We start from the raw sequence: 22156 nt of genomic DNA, 5'->3' as shown, positions 1-22156 counted from the left end.
TACTACCTGCCACTTTATTATTGCTCCTTATAGGAAACGGTTGGGTTAAAAACTACTTATATGTTGCTGTAAATTAACTTAAATAAATAAATAAAAAAAAAATCAAACAAATGCATTTCTCCAAGCTGCAGTTTTTTTTTTTAACATGATCATTTTTTATAAATACCTTCACACCTTGTTCCACATAAGAAAAAATTAATTACCTCTGTAGTGCAGCAGCAGCAGCAGGTACTGTGTAGTGACTGAGTGCTTTTTAAATTCTGGAAATGTTTTCTGTGCTGTTCAGCTGACGGATATTTATAGTATGAAAACTCTCAACAGGCCCTGTGATGGACTGGTGACCTGTCCAGGGTGTAACCCGCCTCTTGCCCAATGTCAGCTGGGATAGGCTCCAGCCCCCCCCCCCCCCCCCGTGACCCTTATGGATAAGCAGTATAAATAATGGATGGATGGATGGATGAATGAGAAAATCTAATAGTGAACAAATCAAAACCTACTACATGAGTCAAATTAGACTGCAGTCTGTTTTCTTTACTCTTCCATTAACCAAGGATTTATTATTCATTTAAAGGAAAGAAAAACATTTCAAAATTGGTTCCTTTTGTTCTGCCAAAGTACTTTCAAATCAAGTACTTTATAACATAGAAAAAAAAAAGAATTTGTCTAAAACACTTGCCCAAATGATTTACAACACAGCAAGCACCAAATACATATTTACAGTTATTTATAAATTCATCTCTAATAATTTATAACCCTGTCTCACACATACAGTAAGTCCTTGTCATAATGAATACACACCTGTACATTATTCGCTGTGTGGCTGCGTGCTTGTGTGTGTGCAGCAGGCTCAACGGTGGCTTGTTTGGCATTTACAGTAACTTCTCATTTCAGCAAACAGACCATTAATGAAATTACAGCCTTATGGAAAACATTCAGTTATGATCACTGGAATGTAAAATTAGCCAATGACTTCAGATGATAATTAGTTCAAAACCTGAATCAAATCAGCGTGGCTTCTGTTCAACATTTCAGGGAGCTCCAGTGTTTAAAGAATGTGATTTAGCTTGTGTGAATATGATAATACAATACTGGTGTTCGGATAAAACAACACTCGCTCCAAACATTATTTATAACAAAGCGTTACATGCAGAACACAACATGAGACGAGGGAGCTAAAACGTGCTTCTTGTGACATCATGAAGTCACCTGTGGTGTTTTTTTTTTTAAATGAAAGTTGAGGATATTAAAACATCTGGTATAGTATAGTGAAGAACTACCTTCTGTTCAGGTCACTTCACATTCTCCATTACTCAAATGTGTGATAACATGTCCATTTTTCCAGCAAATCTGACCCCGCCAGTGCTTCGACTTGTGTCTTGTGGTTTTGTATTTACTCTGTCTGATAAAGTGTATCCTCGCACACAGGATGGGAACTAGGCCTGAGCCTGCATGTCTCTGACTGACTGACACTGCTGCCTCAGATCCATTTCTGGATGCACACAGTGCTCAGCAGGCCGTGAGAAAACGCTACAGGAACGAGGGTCAGTCAAAGTCATCTTCGTACTCGTATTCATCCAGGTCCAGGTTGCAGTGTGGACTGGGGATTTCAAAGAAGTGTCTCTTTGTCAGACCCAGTTCATCTGAGATGTGCTGCCCTAAAGGGCTCAAAGGATTCTCATACCTAAATACACACATGGAGAAAAAGACCAGCAATATATCACTCACGAGGAGAGGTTGTTTTTATAGAATAAGTTCACAAATTTTCAACTGTATAAAACAATAATCAGGTGCTCATATGAACACTGAGGGTGGGTTTTGCTTCATACTGACCATTGAAAAAAATCCCTTCCTAATAAGCAATGGTGGGAAAATTCCTCAAATCCTTATTGCTTGCTAAAAATGTATGCCAAAGTTTGGAAGGTAGTATTAGGCTTCAGCACTATGACTTGTACACATCAAGACTGTGTGTTCCCATAAAAAGTAATTCCTCTTTAAGTTACTATCCCTCCTACTGCTGCCCAGGTAAGGAAAATCTGTCTGTTGAAAAGAAAAGGGGGTAAGACGGTAACTCTGCAAAACACACACTTGATTCATCCAACTCAAACTGCCGAAGCCTTTTATTTACTTTAAATAAACTATAGAAAACATTCTTAAACAGAAAGACTGTGGTGTTGGAGGCATGGGAGGAGGGGACCTTTTCAGTGTAAATATGGAGATGTCAGTGTTGTTTCAAAACTGACTTGAAAAATGTGAACCAATCCTTTAATACATGTAGCTAATGAAACAGGTTTTCTAACAACCTGTCTGACGGGGTCATTACACAGTCAAGAGTATATTCACTTGGTGAATGTGTTGAAGGAAAACCATGTTAAAGGAAGAGTTTGACATTTAAGAAATATGCTTGTTCGCTTTCTTGCAGAGTTAGATAAGGAAACTGATGCCGCTCTCATGTCTGTATAGTAATGTGATTCTACAATCAGTAGCCAGTTAGCTTAGCTTAGCTTTGCACAAAAACTGGAAACAGGGGGAAACCGCTAGCACAACTCTGTCCAAACCTACCAGCAATGTAACTTTATTAACATTTATTAACAGAGACAAGATGAGAAATCATTTGAAGTGCTGATGTTGGACTTTCACACAATACCTATTTTACATCTGTAGACCATGAACAGATTTTAAAATGTTTAACTGGATTATTTACGTTCAATACGGACTTTTAATGACAAAGGCACAAAATGAGTTGGCTTAAAATCACTACATGTAAATAGCCTGTATTATTATTTTATTTCTATTTGTCCGCTGTATTTGTGTGTATTGACTGTAACACAATATCTTTTACAACCTAAAACTGTTCTATAATAATATTTTAGATGATTATGACAAAAGATTTCTTATTTTATATAGATGCTCATTATTTTTCTTGCTTTAGCTTTATACTTTTTTAAATGAACAAAATAAGAGGTCAGATTTAAAGCAGAAAAAAGAATGCTGTGCATGTGGGCAAGGACACAACTGAGTGCACATAAAGTTGGAAAAAAATCATGTTAAATGAATGTGGGCTAGCTGGATTCTATTACATTCAGACAAGCTGCTGGTGGTAGCTTCATATTTACTCTACAGACCATCTCTTGGCAAAAAAAGTGAACAAGCAAAGTTCTTAAAATGTTGAACTATTCCTTTAAATAGACAAAAGCTTTTCAACAAACCAGTATGCATGGACAGGACATAGAAGCACCACATGGAGGCATGGATAGAGGTGGTGCAGGAGTGGAGGTTTTGTGTGCAGAGGAGGAAGGATAAAAACAGACGCTGTCTGGTTCAGAAACAGACTCCCAGCTCTAAAACATGGCCGCATACATGTGATACTGTGCTGACTGACAAAACAACACTCAGTTGTCGACAGTTTGCTCGGTCTGGTGGGGTGTGGGGTAGAAGCTAGGAGTGGGTTTAGGACTAGACTTGCCCAAAGAAAGGAAGGAGGAGGTGGAGGAACAATTAGTCCCTGCTGGTTACCCTGAATGTCTTACCTGCTCTGGTTAGCAGCCTGTCTTTAGAAGTCAGTGGTGTTCCTAAAACCGCCACACAACATACCTGTCAACAGCCTCATCTATCACTGACTCACTCACACAAGGGCTCTGCTGTCGGACATAATCCTCGGTTTTAGCAATATCATCATTTAACTCTCTCAGTCTTCTAAATATATTGATCAGTTAGACACAAAATAATCTGACATCAGTTTGCCCTTAGCTGGTCTTACAGCTACCTCAAAAATGGTGTAAGCATTATTATCTATGTGTACATGAACTTTGTACTAAACCATCATCGTCTGACTGCACAAGATAATTTCTGAAAAAGCTTATCAGTTAAACCTGAGCTTGACACGTTGAAATGTCCGTTGTAGTCTATAAATTTCAACACTTGATGTTTATACAATATTGGTCCTGCAGCACTGATAAAACTGTACTTATAATAGCTAACATACTAATCAGAGCCTTTGTTAGTTAAACTTCTAAAAATTGCACAGCCAATGTCTGAAAAACTAAGGGAATTTTTTGGTTTTATGAGAGTGAATTAATAGGGACATTTTTTGAGATTATGAGCGAAAGTTGAACAGAAGGATTTTTACTTTTATTTCTGAATTAAATACAAAATGATACTTTCAGCAGTCTGATAAATGTGGGTTATAGCTGCAGCTGTATCTGGCAGATCTTTGAGTAAAGTCAGACTTACACGTCATTGCACTGATCGTTGGCAGCCTCCTCCGCCACTAGGATGTCGTACTCCTCAGCAGCGTATTTCTCCCAGTCTGAAACTTCCTGGCCGTCTGTTTCAACCTCCTTAAACAGACGACAAATTACATGATTCACTTGACTTCGGACTGGAAAACAAGTCACATCTATCTCACATCTGGTGGGTTTAACCTTCCTTACCCTTATAACAGAGAAAGGATCCTTCTGCTCGTGGTCCAGGTATTTCTCGATGTTGAAGAAAGTGTCAAAGAAGATGTGGGACAGCTTGCACCTCTTGAGGTCCCGTAGAGTGATCTTACCTGGGCAAGGTAAAAGTAGTCACTTTAGACAGATTCCCAAACAAAAACTTAACATACTGACATATAATTAATGGGTATTATAAACTTTTTCAGACCTTTCAGCCTGGCTTTTTCATCTGATCTAGCATTCAAAATTGGTTTAAGACTTGACTAAACTGACTAAATGATTGAGACCTGTGTCAAACAGTTATCAAGTCTGAACAAACTGCAGGGCTGATTGTTGTTGACTGCAGTTGGCTGAAAAATCACCTTTAGTTCAAATGCAACTTCTAGAGAGGGAGCTCAGTCTGATATTTGCAGGCTGCTCATACGACGTTTACGATGCCACTTGCCTTATGATGACAGATGAATGTGCTTTCAAAGTGATGTATAAAAGCTTAAAATCAACCCTAAACCCAACAGATAACTAGTTATGTGATGTAGTGATGTGAATTTTATGTCTTTGTAGCAGGCAAACATCCTAGATTCTGCTTTTCAAAGAGCAGAAAAGAGACTTTTGACTGATGAGAGAATAAAGTTCATTCCTTGACTGTGACATTTTAGACACGCTCCACTTTGTTTCTGAAAACTCCATCAGACTCATCTGATCTGCATGTTATGTCTTGCTCCTCGTCATCAACTGTAACATCTTCAAATTCACATACATGCGTGTACCACAGACCCCAAATCTCATAAAGAATGTCACATCAAATGTGAAATTATCAATCTGTGAGAAGTGTAAAGGTTGTTCTGGCTGGAAGAGACACAACTGTTGAGGAAAACATCAGCCTCAAATACTCAGTGAAGAAGTTGTTACATCTCCTGTTACATGTTATATTGCACAGCTCCACTAGTGCTGCTTACCACCAGGTCGAGTAAGGGTCACATTCTTGCTGTGGCTATCAATACTGAACATGCACACCCTCAACATTGACTAGTGTCTTCTAAATGGCACAGTGGTGACGCTAAGTGCCGGAGGGAATTTGTTGACAGTGTGGATGACATGAGCAGCTGGCAGCCAGCAGCCCGTCAGTCTCTCATCTATAACTGTTCCCTCAGCTAATGATCAATGACCTGGCCTGAAAATGTGAATGTGTGTCCGGTACCATCACTGGGGAAAAAAACGGGACCTGCCTGACTCTCTGATGTGTATGTGTGTATAAATGTGAAAAGGGGTCTGACCTTCGACCTCAGGCTTGACAAGGTCAAGCATTTGGCAGAGGCAGTCCTCGAAGGGAAGGGGCTCAATAGCCATGGTCTCCAGCTTCTGACACTGCTCCTCGTAGAAGTACTCCAGCTCGTACATGCTGAGCACCCCGTCCCCATCCAGGTCCATACAGCGGAACCAGTACTCTATACTGGACACAGATAAAAGGAAAAAGCAGCAGGCAGAAGTTCATGTTATACATAAAAGCTGCAAAAAAAACTGAGGATGAAATCGGTGTGTGTCTGCGTCCAAAATCACTCCCTCATCGACTGCTCCCTGTAGAATTGGCCTTTTTCACAGCAGACATTTTCATTTGTAAATCGTAGGAAAAGCACAGGTGTTATTAATAACATTAATGATGGCTCAGTTCTGTTGAAATGTTCCTGTGGGCTGTGACAGTTTGACAGTGAGCCAGTAGGTAAAGTGTCAGGACCCTGAAACTGAAGCAGCAAAATAAAATACAGCTATCGTTAATTTTATCGTTTACACCTGTGCTTTTCCTATGGTGCCATGTTAAAATGTCTGCTGTTAGGAAGGTCTGTAGGCACACAAGAGTTTACTCTGCACTGATTCATGGATTATTATCATTTTGTGTTTTCACACACAGGTATAGTGTCAAATGGCTGCAATTTCAAATCCTCAAAGGGTGTATTGCGGGCTTTGCTGAATACAGAGCATAATTTTCACACAGAATTTTGACGCTCAAGTAAAATGTTGGACTGCAAATGCCGTGCGCTTTGTAGTAAATGGGAGTGATTTCAGATGCAGATGCAGCCTGTGCTATGTACTTACCTGGTGTCAGTCTTCTTGTCTTCCTCGGAGATGAGGAACCAGACAAAGTCGGCGTAACTTAGCCTGCCCTCCTTGTACACCCGTCTGTCCCTGACAAAATAAAAGACACAATCAGATCCAGCAGTGGAACAAAAATACAATATGTACCTTTTCATACAAAAATGTTTGCTACTTTTAATGAGAATCATTTAAACATAACTTGCCTTGTTACTGTCCCTGAGAATATTCTCTCAATCATCTTATGAGAGATGGCTGAAAAAAATATAACAAAGATATTACTTACGATCCAGACCATTGGGAAAAACATAATCGTTTTTCTCTTAGACAACAGTGCTCTCAGTTAATGTACAACTTTTTCACAACACATGTAATCCATTCTCACAGACTGTAAATCCTGACTAGCTAGAGTGGCTCTTTTTTAAAAAAATTTGACAATACTATAAATCCTCCAGTCATCATTTTGACCATATAGTGGTAGAAATTGTTCCAGACATGGCGTCATTGGAGCAAGGGTATATATGTTGCTCTTTCATTGATCTTGTGTCTCATTTCCCCTGCCTCACTCACAGACCTTCAACCAAGAACATGTGGTGTAGAGTGTGTTGGGAAGAAGCGCCAAGTCTTTTTCCTGAGTATGTCTTTGCATATGAGCAGTAAACCTGGACCAAATAACATTTACAAATAATTTTTATTGTTACATGTAGTTTCAGCCTTCTGACTGTGCCAACAAGTGCCAAAGAGGTTAAAGGAGGGCACTCATCCCGCATTTTTTGCATTTATTTTTCCACCATGCATAATGACTGACTACTGAAATGAACACAAACAACAAACTGATTTACTTTGTTGTGTGAACTGTGCATATGATTATACGATAACATGATTTCCAACTGCTCTCAAGAACAGAAAAAAAAAAATAAAAAAAATAATTCTGCAAACATATTTGCAAATATTTGATTCGAGTCTGGTGTGTGTTTGCGCACCTTGGTCATTGTGCCGTGCCAGGTCTTTCTGGTCTATGTAGAGGTCATGGTCTGTGTCCAGCTCCCAGAACTTGCAGTAGATGACGTAGAAATGTTCATAGGAGAAGAACTCGGTCAACTGATTCACATCTTCTTCCTGATCCAGCAATGCCACATTCTGGCAGAGCAGGAAAAAGTATTAAATTATTTAATTATAAGTAATTATAAGTAAAATTATTACAGAAATTGCCCCTTTAAATATCCAGTCAGTCAATAAGTATAAGGTTAAGCACAGAGGTAAGCATTAAGACTTCTGAAGAACAGTGTTTATTCTTAACATGTGAATTCAATTCACTTCAATGACCATTTTGTAGTTTTGTATTTAAAAAAGCATTAAAGACTTATAATAAATCAATTTTAGATGTTTTAAGGACATACAGACACACTGAATAAAATAAACAGAATGAAAAATGTCATAGAGTCATATACCTGAAGGAAGTTACTTTTCCTGAGCTCATGACATGTTATTTTTCCAGTCCATGACCGGTTCACATTGTAAAATATCCTCTGAATCACCTGAAAAACAGTTGGACAATGTAATCATATACTGCTAAATAATGCACAAGCAAAACTTGATCATGTAATGTCATGTGTATTGTAGTAGTATACCGTGGTGATGTATCTCGAGTGAAAGTCCGGTGCTTCCTTTAGAAAGGCCAGGCCTGCGTGTGAGTTCACCACATCCTGAAAACATAAAGTAAGGTCAGCTCATTTTGTTTCTACTGCACGTTTGCCTCATTTCCATAACATATTCCACACAAACTAATGAACACAAATGCAAAAGAACAACTCAATGACATGCTGTGCAGCAATAACAAATACATATGTTCGGTTTAATTCTGCAGTGATTTTTAGAGACGAGTTAAATGGAAAACCACATCTGTCTTTCTTTTCTTACCAGACAGAACACATGACATTCAGAGTAGGAATATAAATGCAAACTTATTCAAACATCAGAAGTTGTCAGTGTCTATCTACATCACTCCGTCACACCATATGCTTTATAACTTGTTCTATGTAAAGAAAAGGCTCCAGGCCTTGTTGGGAAAGGCCATCAAATTTAAATGTTGCTTTGAAGTCAGACACTGGGTAAATGGTTTTGGGATGATCGTAAGGCTTTCTGATTTGACAGCAAAGTGGTGGGAAAGACGTCTGCTAGTGACTGCTCTTAACCTTCTCTTCTTCCTCGTGCCATAAAGTCACAGGGGGTGTGCTGCATTTCAAATGAACTGTAGCAATATTCTTGCCATGAAACTCTCTCCCATGTGTTTTCTTTATTCTACCCCCTTCTCTTTTGCTGGGGGAAAGAATTGTTGACATAAATGTGAAGGCGGCAATGAAATTAAAAGGCCTTATTTCAGGGCAGCCGTCGTGCCTCTTTGACTCTTACTGTGAGAAATTAAATCATAGAGAAACACATAAATCACAGGGCACAGGAAACAGGCGGGGACAGTCAAATCTACTCCACTGCAATCCGCCTTTCATTCATCAAAACAGTCAAAGGCGATTTGCTGTGCGGAACCATACAAATTAAACAGCGAGTGCCACAAGGCATCTCTGCTGGTATGCTAACGGGCGTTCAGCACAGCCCGGCCGCTCCTGCCAGCATGAAAATGAATCAGGTGTAGGGTGGGGCCAGTGTGGAGCACCAACAGCTTGTCAGGCGGAGTGAAGAGACAAACAGCCAGCACAGCAAGTCCACATGGTAAGGCTGACTAAACAGTCAATTACACTATTCTCAGGAAACAATTTGATGAATATGAGTACATGTTTTCTGGGATTATTGTGGTGCTACATCATGTGTATTTCATGAGACACATTTTCATATCTATCTTCCATTGGTTAATTTCTGCTGAGCTTGAATCCTGCACCAGTAGAAACTCCTCTCTGTATACTCCCCCCCACTATATTACTGGCTTACAGTAATGTCCCTAAATTAATCCTCCGCCACATGAAAAAGCACTGCCTCAGCAGGACAGTCCAAAAATTAAGTCCAGTTTGCACCACCCAAGCCAATGCAATTTTGCCATCCCACACTGCCAAGTCCAACCCTCTCCCTGGGTGTGCTGCAGCCAGTACCTGCAGGAATGGAATAAAGTCGTCTTGTTCCAGGTAATTACAGCCAGGCTTGGCCAAGAGGTGCACAAATTTAGAAGCGTCATTGTGACAGGTCTGCAGAGTTCTGGAGAAGAAAAGAGAGAACAGATGGTTGTAAGGTTACTCCCTTATTTGCTCTTATGTTCTCTCTATTCTTTTTATCATTCTTTCAGCAACACAAGTTTTAAATTGTTCCACTTAAAAGTAAAAGTGCAGGTATAATACATTCTGAAATTAGTATTCTGGATTGCTGCCTGGTGATTATAAGCGTGGATGTGATATGGTAGCGAGGGGGAAATAATGCAAGCGTCTGGTGCGGCCTCTCATTTAAGAATGGCTCAGTCATGAGCTCAAGTCAAAGGTCAGGTCTGTCCAGTTCTCTGGAGGCTCATACATTAATACAAGACCATGCCTAGTGCATGCAATAGTGTTAACCATTACAAAAGCCCTACGGTATCCCTTTCAATTTCATATAGAAAGACACTGAATGGATGCTTTCATTTACTGTACATACAGTGACTATTCCCTTATGGGTGTTTATAAGGGCTTTTGTGATCAATGATTTCTGTTTAGGAATGAAAAGGAAAATGTCATAATAGAGTTGCATGCAGTGTCTGTGATCCCTAGCGAGAGGTCATCATTGTCCAGATAAGACTGTGTGAGCCATTTGGCTCCGAGTGACTACACCAGTGGTCTAAAGAGAATAAAAGAAGCTATTGTCTTACTTTCTCCACATAGCCACAAACTTTGTGAACAGACACGAAGCCCGTCCTGTCGCCTCCAGCCGCGTTGAACAATGGCACTTTCCAATAGAGAGGGCACTCACAGGCCTGAGGAGACGAGGAGGCAGGAGAGATAGGGTAGTGTGTGGTGTGGATATAAAGAAGACAGATGGATAGAAAAAAATAAATAAGTACTTAGATTTAACACACACGTGACATTTCATGCAGAAAAGAACATCACAATGACACATGACACTGTTTGGATTGAAAAGCAGTGCTGCATCACTTAAAGACTTCCCTGAGGAAATCTAGCTGTCATTTCTCTCTTCACTCAGGTTCCCCTCAGGCCATTGCTCACATTCCTCCAGGAGATGGTGATAATATTTTCCGTGGGGTTTTAAAATCAGCAAACATTCGTAAAAGTCAGGAGCTAAATGGCGCTAATGAAAATAATTTGCTGGGTGGCAGCTGAACCTCCATGCTACAAATCACATTCTCACCTTGGCAACCTGCCCCATGTCCTCAATGGTGGCCCTTTCATTTGGGAATTGGGAAAATATTTTCTCAATTTTGGAAATGAGGCTGTCGATGTTGAGGTTGGCTTGGGGCCGGCCCTGTGGGAAGTAAAACTTTGGAATGCTTTCACTCAGCGCTGTGGTGACGGGCTCCTCCGTCCTCACCTGGGCCTGAGACAAACAAACAAAAAATAAACTGTTAGCCACGGATGCTAGCAAACGCTAACACTTCTCAGCTCAAGTGTTCTACATACTGAAGCTTGCCTCAACACACACTCTGCACTGCTAGCACTCATATAACCACACCTCTCAGCAGCCCAAGGGCCCATCAGGGAAGAACTGTGACTACTTAGCAATCATAACCATTATCCATTTATGTGTATTAGATACCCCTGTGATACACATTCCCCTCTACAGGATTGTCACTCTGTAATAGATATCAATTAAGATGCATCAGTTGACACTGATATGTGCTAATGTTTTTGCTGACAATTATTTTAGTCTGCTGCTGAAACCCATGATTGAACTAGTACTGTTGCAAATTGTTAATGCCATCTGTTTACCAATATATGTTTTAACTAATCTGAGGCTTGTATAGAGCAGGATATCAAAATAACAATAGATACGGGTGAGGAAATTATTCATAAATAACATCTATATATGGTATTACACAACTGAACTACTCTGTATTCATATGATAAATACATCTGATATATGCATTTGAACATTCATAAATAAGGGATTGGGATGGCCTGTCTTTGTTAAGTTCATTAATTGAAATTTTATTTTGGTAACTATCTTAAAAATGATCACATCTGTGGCACCACAATAATGTTAAAAAATATATATTTTGGTCTTTAACAGCACAATCTGTGATCTAACTGTACACAATTGTTGTTCTAAACAACATAAGATATGGTAACACTAGGAAACCACAGTTACTTATGATTACAGACGCAAATAAAAGCCTGTTCCTATTAGTAATTTCTAAATTAGATTTAGTTGATCGAGAGAAAATCAATCAGCAACTATTTACATAGCTGACTAATCATATGAGGATTTACGTGTTGTGACATATGAAGGTGAACTGAACAATCAATATACCAAATGATTAATCAAGAAAACAAAAGGCAGATTAATTGATAATTAAAATAATCAGCCACGTTAGACTTAATTTTGTTTTAAGATTTTAACACAGTTCTATAATCATTTATCTGTAAACAAACATATTATCACAGCAGATATTTTGACTTGATCTAGCAGGAAAAGCATGTCACTAATAATATCAGTAATGATTCTGGTCCATTTCAGTGCTCTAGTAACCACAACTGTGATCTAGCATGCCCAGAACTAGGACACTTAAATGGAATAAGGGCTCTGGTAATGATACCTGTGCTGTTCTTACTATGTTGTTGTAAGTTTGTTACTAGTTATATAGAACGGTATCTTTAGTGAGGGACAGCCTTAATAAATGTGTGTGCATCAAAAACAAGAAGCAAGTAATGATGAGAGCAGATAGGATGAGCACGGCCACCTGGACTTGGTTTAAACACTTAAGACACAAACAGTAGTGAGGAGACAGAAGCATGAGCTGGCATGTGATCCGTGTGTGTTTTAACTTTGAACTGCAGAGGTACAGTGGGGATTGAGGGTCTGTTTACAGGTGGCCAACTACTTACTAATTAATTAAAAACTAACTAAGCTTTCTAAGTAATTTGGATGTCATTCCAAAGTGCAACACTCGTCATGAATACAGAAAGCTTCCAATATGAGAGCTTGGACACATCTGTGTATTTGTGTCCTTCTAAGCACTTCTGCCTTGGACCTAAAAATAATAGCCTGGTCTGTGAGGGCTTTGCAGGATGTGTTATTAAGCCCTACAATCATGACAGTGGAAACCAGTGCATCCTTTTAAGTCTAATAACAACGACATGATGGAGCATGGGTCCCAGGCATTCATGTGATGATAAATCTGATTCCTGACCAGTATGATTTACCACTCCAACTGAGCACAGCTGACAGAGATGACAAGATCACATTCATTGACAAAGTCTCAGTTGTGTGTCTTGCTGAGGACCATGCTGCTGACGACATGAATCACTGAAGATATTTTCATAGCTGCATATAAAAAGCCAGAATGCATTAGGATCCAAATGTGTTGTTATGTTGCACATACCAGCCAGTTATTAAAAACAGCTTGAGCTGAGCATGCTTCACTAAAAAGTCATCTCTTATTCAAAGACTATTTACATGACTCAAGAATTTGCTAAGTGGATCATTCTCTTTGGCCTTTAATAATCACATAAACACACCCACACAATCATCTGCTGAGAGATAAAAATACCATCTTCATGTTTGTTTTGGTCCAGTACATTCTATCCATTGTTCACACTTCTGGTTATAGTCCACAGATTCTACATATAACATTGAGTCTGCAACAATAAAACTTTTAACAACATGATCCAAAACTTTAAAACTATAGAGGTGGACTAAATCTATCCATGTCCATTTCTACATGTATGGATTGAAAATGTTTTGGATGTATTCTGTCAGTGGTAATCTGCTCATTTTAGCGTGCTAGATGATAAACACTGTTGATCCTCTGCTCTTCTCTGTCCTGTGTGTTGGTGTCAGTCATGGCTATAAAAGGACATAAACATCTCCTGTTGCCCTGGCCTGTACTGCCCCCCCCCCCCCTCACAGACTCTCTCTTGCTTCATGCTAACCACTAGCAGAGCTCTTGAGCACAACTGGTAAGCCACATGACATTTTGCACATTCACAATGATGTGGTCTGTGAGAGGACAGTGAAGCAGCTGAAACATACCACACAAGATGAAACATCATACCATCATCATAACCCACGACTCACAGCCCATGTCTCTGTACAAATAAAGAAAAACAACTGCAAAAGTAATTCACTAACAAGTTCATAAGATTGCACAACAGTCACAATTCACATGTCTCAGTTTTGCATAAATATGCCTGGAGAAAGTGATGTAACTGCTCATTATACTTTATTTATCCAAGTTTAACAGTGGCCTGTATTACAGCAGATCTGCACTACAATGCCATCTAAATACCAAGACATTAAGCCCATAAATACCAGTCCACATTAATAGAACTGCCCACTGGCTGACAGGCCAGCAAAGCCTGTGTAGTAGAGGCTACATTCATACAAACACCTGCCTGTCCTTGTTGGAAAGCTCTGAGTCTCTTCTTGAACCGAGACGGCAGAACAAAGTCACAGCCGCGTGCCAGCAGAGCCAACTCCTTTCTCAGGTCAGGGTCCTGACGCAGAGACAGTTCCTTCATCCTCATCCTCGCGCCAGACAGGACGGGGAACACATATAAACAAGCACAACACTCAATCCAGTTGTGTTATCCTCTTTGCTGTAGAAATCACTCAGCTGTAGTCAACACTATAGGCAAAAGGCAGTGGTAGCAGTGGAAGTCCTCTGTGTCTGTGTCCCTGTGATTGTCCTCTGTCAGAGTGTGAGCCTCTTAATGCAAGGGAGCAGCTGCTACTGTGACTCTCTCTCCCATTCCAGATCTGGTCGCACAATCTCAGCTCTGCCTGCTGCTCTGTCCCAGTCTCTACACAACACACACATACATACACACGCACACACACACACACACACACACTGAACAGGGTCAGGGAGCCCTTGCCTCAAAGCTGCTGAGGAGATAAGGAGTGACGGAGTGTATGTGTGTGGGAGTCACTTAGTATATGTGTGGGATGGGAGGGGTGTGTGCAATGGATCTGCCCTTTCCAGTTTGCATTCCTCAGTGCTCGTGGAAGGTTATGTAAAGAGACAGACCTGTTGTTGCAGCTTGTAGCAGCCACAGAGGCCAATTGAAGGATGCACCTGAATACCACGATGACACAGTGCTCATGTTCACTGGCTCCCATTCTGAAAAGCTCCTACACTACCAAAAACTTCAGAGAACTGTTGCTTGTGCTCGGAACCCTGAAAATGGACACCCCTCTTTTGGACGGTGCATCTAGAAGTTAAGGGAAAAATTCAAAAAAAAAAAAAAAACCTGAAGTGATGGAATATAACAAGAGCCACATGTTACTTAAATCTGTCTGAAAGTCTAAATCACAAGAACAGCAGGCAGACAAAATAAACTTAATGAGGTATGGACAAATAGAAAAAAACAACCAAGGTATGACAACTTAATAATAGATAACAAGTGCATAGTTCAGACCACCAGATGACACATACACAACTACACAAATATATGCATCCTTATGGTGGTCTTTGTTTCGCCTTCCCTTTGCAAGCTTGAGCTGCCAGCCATTCCACATCTTATTATAGTTGATGGGCAATGGAGTTGGGGGGGTGGGGTGAGATACATGTCAAATTCAAAGAATGATGACTGAACCAGTCTGCGCCTATTAAAAGCACCAACAAGCACTGTTTGGGCAATCCAAGAAACTAGCTCTGGAGAAACAAGTGTGTATCTTTAATCCTAAAACAAACATCTGCTTCCGGTTGCTGCTGTCCAGGACTGATGGCAATTACATCAATTCTCGATAAATATGCTGATCTAACAGCTCTGGGGTTGCCTTCTCACCAGTGACTATACACAGGGAAAGCCCAAAACCTGTACGCTCACTGTGCCTACTGATGTAAAAGGTAATTAAACAGAAATGGTACAGTGATAAATAAACTTATATTTGTTCATGTTATTGTTATTGTACACAGAAGGTGAGAGCACACCCACAGTATTTTTAGATGACAGATCACAAAGCCCACAGTTTTCCACTGGTTTCTGCTCAAACCCAGTTCCTGTTATCCTCCACACAGGACACTGCACATGCTTGATAAGCTGTTTGTATGATGCCTCTTCACAATGGCTGCCTTTTGTTCACACTAATCAATTCAAACCAAATATGGAGAGGAAAGTACCAAGACCAAAATAAAACGTGGTAGATCACATGAAACTGTCAACTCACGTGGGACACTGCTCTGTTCGTTTTGTGTTTGAGCAAACAAAATCTGAAGTCTGTTCCATAAACAGAGGTATCACAACACAGCAGGGATAATGGTGTGTTTTACATATATGGAAACAGCCCTGTTTGGTGTTTTAAATATTTACTTTTTAAAGAGTGTAAGCCTCCTGGGGGGTTGTATCAAGTCTGTGTCTTTTAAATAACCAGGATGGACAAACTACATCAAATCGTCTTAGGGCCATTGCAGACAGGCTGTCCAAACAACATCACCCTCAGAGGCAACTGTCAGACAGGCTGCAAAAGTACCACATCCACACCATAATGGGTCACTGTAACAAACAGAAAAACAATTCAGGACGACCCCAGAACATGGCTAACCCACAAACTGCTAAATCTGATTTGTACAGAAGCATGTGTCCAGTCATGTTCAGCTCATTACATAACAGATGAGATTATCAAACACACTGTCTGGGGTTAGTGACCATTGGCAGGTCTGGATGTTAGAATACCCTGCTGTCAGATGACTATTTGTTGGGGTTGTTGAGTGGAGCTTCAATTGACATGGAATTTAACACTGCTGATCTAAAAATGTGATACTAGAGAGAACAAATAAGGCAGACTGGCAGCCACAGTGGAGAGAAATACATTAGAGATGGATGGGGGAAACCTGATCAAAACTTCCCTCGGGGGCCTCCCTGCCAATAGTCAATGTCAATGGTCAATGTGTATATGTATATATGTATGTCCCACAAATACTACGTTTGGCTGGCTACAATATATGCATTACTAACATGATTGAACTATTGACTATGTACCACAGTATGTCCACACAGAAGTGACTCAAATCTCACTACCCTGGGGTAGAGCCACAACTGGTTCACAGCATGGATACAGAACCAATGCTGCTGTGAAATCCAGAAAGCTCCAGCTCAGTCCACCACAATCAGATGTCTGAGATGGGGATTTTGGGATACATATGAACATGGGCCAAAAATAGGCCCGATTGGCTGATGACATGGTGGGCTCAGGGAAGGCCAACAAGGACAAATATGATGTGCGCAGATCATCTAGCTTGCATAATAGTAATAATGCAAAAGCCTTTCAGTTACCAGAGGTTTGCTGACAAATCTATGGAGTCTACATGGCACCAGAAGTGGAGCAAAGGGTCAGAACACTAAATAAAGAAGTTGTAGAGATAAGGAGTTACAGCAAACAGGGGCCCCCAAAAGTTACACAACATTATTACAGTGACCATTATGTTTTCAAAGTTTATATTTTACAGCAATTATATGTTGGAGACAGCAGCTTTGAGGACCAAAGCAACTTTTATCCTATTCTTTTATTGCATTTTCCATATCTTATTGTTAGAAAGATATATTTAACTTAACTTAAAAATGACATTACCTTTAGGGATTTTAACTATTACAAGAGCCCAAATAATGTGGCTATATAATGAACAAGCCGAAGATACTGGCGTTTACCTCAATCCATTATGAACTTTGAACGGAATTAAGCTGCACAAAACTAGGTTTGGAAATTAAAATTTGAATCTCATACTGCTTTTCAAAACAAAACTGGAATTTGACTCAAATCTGATAAATGTTGACAGTGCCATAGTGGCTCAAGAAATGTTTTTAAGATACCGCCGACTGAAACCCAGAGTTTACAATTGTACATTTTACACACAAGTTACCAAGACTTCAAAATAAAAGCACTTGTGGGAAACAGTTTAACACCTGGGTCTCTCTGACAGGTCAGGCAACTGATAACGTGACCCTAGACCCCTGCTTCAAATAGCTTCTATGTTACTGAGCCCAACCAACCATGTTATAAAAAGACATCTTGAGAAATAACCAGTGATCCTAAATGGAGAAGTCAACAACAGAAGAACAAGTAAACCCTCAAAGGAAATGTATTTCTGCTGCTCTATATTACTAAAAGTATCTGTGTATACAGCCAACTGCACTCATAACATACAGGAAAATTTTAGGTGGTAGGCTACACAGTTGAACTGAAAACCAAACGTTCTCTCTGGGCTGATATTTACTGTACAAAGTGTTAATAAAAGATCTCTATGACCACATACTTTGATAATGAGGAGCATCTAATAGAAGCAGAATCAGAGTAAATTACACAGAGGATGAATGTGCTGCCACACCTCGTCTCACTGGCAAGAGTTCTGGGTATCTAATGCCAACACAAGGGAAGCAAGGCTATCTATATCAGTGTCTGATGTCAAAGTCGGACCAGCTGTTCCGGGCTGCATCAGCGTCACATAAATTGAATTTTTGAGTAATCCTTTGAAGAATGCATCTGTATGCAGGAATTCATTTTGTTGTCTTAAAATAGAAGTATTACTTTATACAACCTCACAATCCCTTTAATATTGAGTGACACAGTGTGGCCACATGCCATGACACATCACAGCAGAATACACAAACTGTGCAGCAGTTGCTGAATCTTAATCTGGGGTGAGAGGTTGGCATTAGGGTACAAAGGTCATTAGGAGGAAAGAGACATGAAGGTGAAAATCAAAAAGTTCACAACCATCTGTAAAGCCTCTTACTGTTCCATCATAAAGTCTTATGGTTAATAGATAAGACAGAAATAGAGAGAGCTCTTGGTAAAGATACAAAGTCAGTCTTGTGACAAAACACTGAAGCTGAAACCCACAAAGGAGACCAGCATGCTGCTGCAATGCTTTTCTTCTTTTACAGCCTCCTCCTCCTGTGGTCAGGCTATTTTAGCAATGAATCATTTCTCATCAGGTCTCAAAAAGACTATGTTAGACTATGTTTGTAATTTGACCTTCACCTGAAATATCCTGGTGTACAGAGAATCACACACTGTAATAGATATTTAATTTTGGTGTGATTTTATTGCATGTATTTGTTTGAAAAGAATACAAAGAAAGCAAAATGGACTTTTTAATCAGTCTTTACTTCCAACTGTCTGGTTGGTTAAAATGATATACACTTTATTAGTAATCTATGAAGTCTGCTGTGGACAAGAAGGTCTGAAAATTTGATTACATAAGTTATGTGAACTGGCATTCTTTATTTTTGGACTCTTGGTAATGGCAGTGTGTGAAAATATGTTCTGGATCTGGTTTATATTAATTTGTGGTGACTTGTAAGTCATTGTGGGCTGGGCATAGTTATATGCATAACACAAAAAGAGAAAAAACCTCATCATCAGCTTCAAGAGACAAATGGCTTGTTCTGAGTCCAACACTGGGTCTAGTTCTGCAGCCCTGGTGTTTCAGTCAGAGAGACAGCAGATGTCGCACCACTGACCGCTTGAACGCCTCCTCATGTCTGTCTTTAGCATGTCAACAACATGTAGTAGGTGGAGTCTCTAAGAGCACGTGCCCCCAGCTGTCTGGCTGCCTCACTGTCACTGTCACACTCACTAATGTCCACAGTCTATCACCATCCCAAGCTGTGATGTTGCCATTCTCATCCTGACAGAGGAGGTATCCTTAAAACCATGAAAAACCTTTCAAGCCTTTTAACAGTTTTGTGTGGTTTGATTTCCTCCAAAGCAAAAATCTTATTTACCTCAAAAGACTCTGGTTGTAAATTTCCCACAAATTAGATAAATAAAGTCTATCTTATCTTATCACACCATAATAAGATCTGCAACACACAGGCTAGCAGCAGTAAACAGAGTGCCAGTGATACGCTGGATTTAGACACTCCCACCTCTCATACCACACTAATTCATGGGTGAGGCCTGAACATTTGGAAAGTATTTGACTAATAATTGCCACATATGCCTACAGACATGGAGGCTCCACTAGGACAGTGCAGGGTGGACAGCCCCTCAGTGCCTTTGATGCTGTAGGCAACTCAGCAGCCTCTTGTGGTCAACCTGGGAAAACAAAGATCCCAGAGGACACAGTAGGTCCAGGCCTAAGAAACCAGAAACTGAAATCTATGAACAGTCAGGATAGATTAAATAAAGTGACTACATTTGTAATGTGGTGTCAGATAAGGTACAACGTTTGGCTCTACAAGTGCAGGTCCCGCTAGTTAACAAACACATGAAAGCATAATTCCCATCAACATAATCTCAAACAGTGGTCACATTTTTAAGCTTTTTTCATGGAAGATATTTTGACTTGTCCAAATAAGAAAAGCACTGGTGTTACTGGTTGCTATTCAAGCACTCAGGTGATTCAGCATGCACAATACCAGGTCCCTGAAACTGAAGTAGCTAAATGGAATTCAGCCTTCGTTAATTTTATTATTATCACCTCTGCTCCTCTTACAGTGTCATGTCAAAATGTCTTCAATGGAAAAGGCTTACTGACACCATCATTTGTCCATGTGCAACACTGTGTGTGTAGAGTATAGGTTTAGATTTAATAATTGACAGTGAAATGTTTTCAGGAAATTTAACCTCTAAAAACACAAACAAATAAAGCTGAGATACCTTCTTGCAAGTGTAAAAAACATCCATACCTTTTTAGACTAAGTTAATAAGCAAGTTAACATGCTTGTAGTTGAGGTAGCTGTCCATTTAGCTTCATAAATATGGAATTAATTCCACACTACTGTATTGTTTTGCAATGCATGAGATTGTATAAATGTACCAAATCAATTGGTAACTGAGCATGCAGTCTACAAAAACAAAACATAAACATTTAAATCTATGCAATGGATATGAACTTGGGTTTTCATGATATTCACAGAACATTGCAAAATAATGATATATCTCCCATCTCCACCTGCACCTTAAATTTTACTGCTGTCACCAGCTGCCAAACAGAGATACTGAGATTTCATAACACACCCTTAAGTAACAGTTGCCTAAGGTGGCCCATGGAAGACGCTACAAGAGCCACACCTAGTTTTTGGTGTTATTAATATCAACCTCAGATGAAAGCCATCTTTAAACTTTTCAATCTTGTTTAAACCTGTGAAACTGTTTCGTAACAGTTTGGATAATAGGTTTGAGAATGATGGCAGGTGTGTGCTTACCTGAAATGTAATAATAACCATTTAAATGTTACTCAATGTTTTAACTCTCTCTTTCAACAGATCAATTACCTTCTTTGTGCTGACAGACCTCCGTAGTACTCTGCCATTGGGTCCCGTCACTCTGGTATTACTGCTACTGCCTGAGGGCAGAGTACTGGCAGATGGGGGGCTGGAGGGAGTACTGAGGGCAGCAGGCTTCTTCTCTGCCAGGTTCTTGTGGGATGTCACATTGTTGTTCTCACTGAAGCCAAATGACCTTTTGTCCAGGGCGTCCCCACCGCTCAAATCAATGTTTTGTCCACTTTTGATTAGGTCAAGATAATCTTTTAGTAGTGACTGGGTTGCGGGATCACTCAACCAGTTGAGAAAGAGCTCATCCACCTTCATTTTAAGAACCGGCTCGAGAACTTGTGCTGACGGCATTTTTACTTGTTGACTTCGCTGACAAAACTACCTGTGCAGAAATAAGAGTAACATTAACGTCACAGCATATCCCTCCTGCATTTACAATAGCTTGATGTCAGTCGCCCTTGTTCTGAATACAAAACAAACACTCGCTGACTTTATTGAATTTTAGCGCGAACCATCAATGCCTTTGCTAGCAGGCAAAAGTGAACGTGAACCCACAGTGATCCCTATAACGTTAGCTACTTTTAACTCCAATATCATATATACAGTATTTAATCAGATAAAGTCGCGTTAAGCCGTCCGGCTGGCTTGAAAACAGCAGCCGCGGTCGACAGAGTTGGTCAAATCGGTCTTAGTTCAAAAGGAGGAGTAGCAGGCAACAACAGTTTGTTAGCTACGATAGCTTAAGCAAGCTAGCGTTAGCCGGCTAACTAACTATGATACCAACCTTGAAGTGAATTGACGGTAATGCCGAATGCGTTGAAATAACTCCACGTTAACTCCTTCATAGACGAGGTGTTGTCACGCACGTCTGTTTACCTGTGAATCCACTACGAAAGTAACGCTGCGATGTCTCCGGTGCTCATTTCGCTGAGCAAAAGCTCAACTTTTCAGGATCACGTTCCCCTGGTAACCACAAGGTACTAACGCGAGATCTGCCACAAGGTGAGAGTTCATCTGACCCCAACGGTAACGGTTTCTCACAAGAGGAAAGGTACTTTCACCGGCCACCTGTTTCGAGAAGGTTCCACTTTGTCGCTCTCTGTGGTATACAAATTAATTAATCTACCACGTCATTAATTGCTCTTTTAAAAATTCTACATTTGACTTAAGTAAAAGTAATAATGCTGCCAAGTTTAAGTAGCCTACTCCATCACAAGTAGGTAAGTATATTTCACAAAAAAGAAAGTACACTAAAGA

At 40.1% G+C, this 22156-nt stretch overlaps 1 protein-coding gene across 1 annotated transcript; it reads right to left on the bottom strand.

The window, feature by feature from the left end:
- Positions 1–505: 505 nt before the first annotated feature.
- Positions 506–21889, bottom strand: ppp2r3b (protein phosphatase 2, regulatory subunit B'', beta). The gene is given in 15 exon segments (XM_018702751.2): positions 506–1681; positions 4231–4337; positions 4431–4549; positions 5711–5886; positions 6528–6617; positions 6731–6779; positions 7508–7664; positions 7976–8062; positions 8156–8230; positions 9626–9728; positions 10369–10391; positions 10393–10473; positions 10866–11051; positions 20897–21281; positions 21684–21889. Coding segments are annotated over 14 exon segments (1746 nt in total). The 5' UTR covers positions 21251–21281; positions 21684–21889; the 3' UTR covers positions 506–1542.
- Positions 21890–22156: the final 267 nt, after the last annotated feature.

This window comes from Lates calcarifer, linkage group LG1 (assembly GCF_001640805.2).
Source record: "Lates calcarifer isolate ASB-BC8 linkage group LG1, TLL_Latcal_v3, whole genome shotgun sequence".
NCBI classification, from domain to species: domain Eukaryota; kingdom Metazoa; phylum Chordata; class Actinopteri; family Centropomidae; genus Lates; species Lates calcarifer.
The sequence above is the reverse complement of the archived record's forward strand: the minus strand, read 5'-3'. Positions and strand labels throughout refer to the sequence as shown.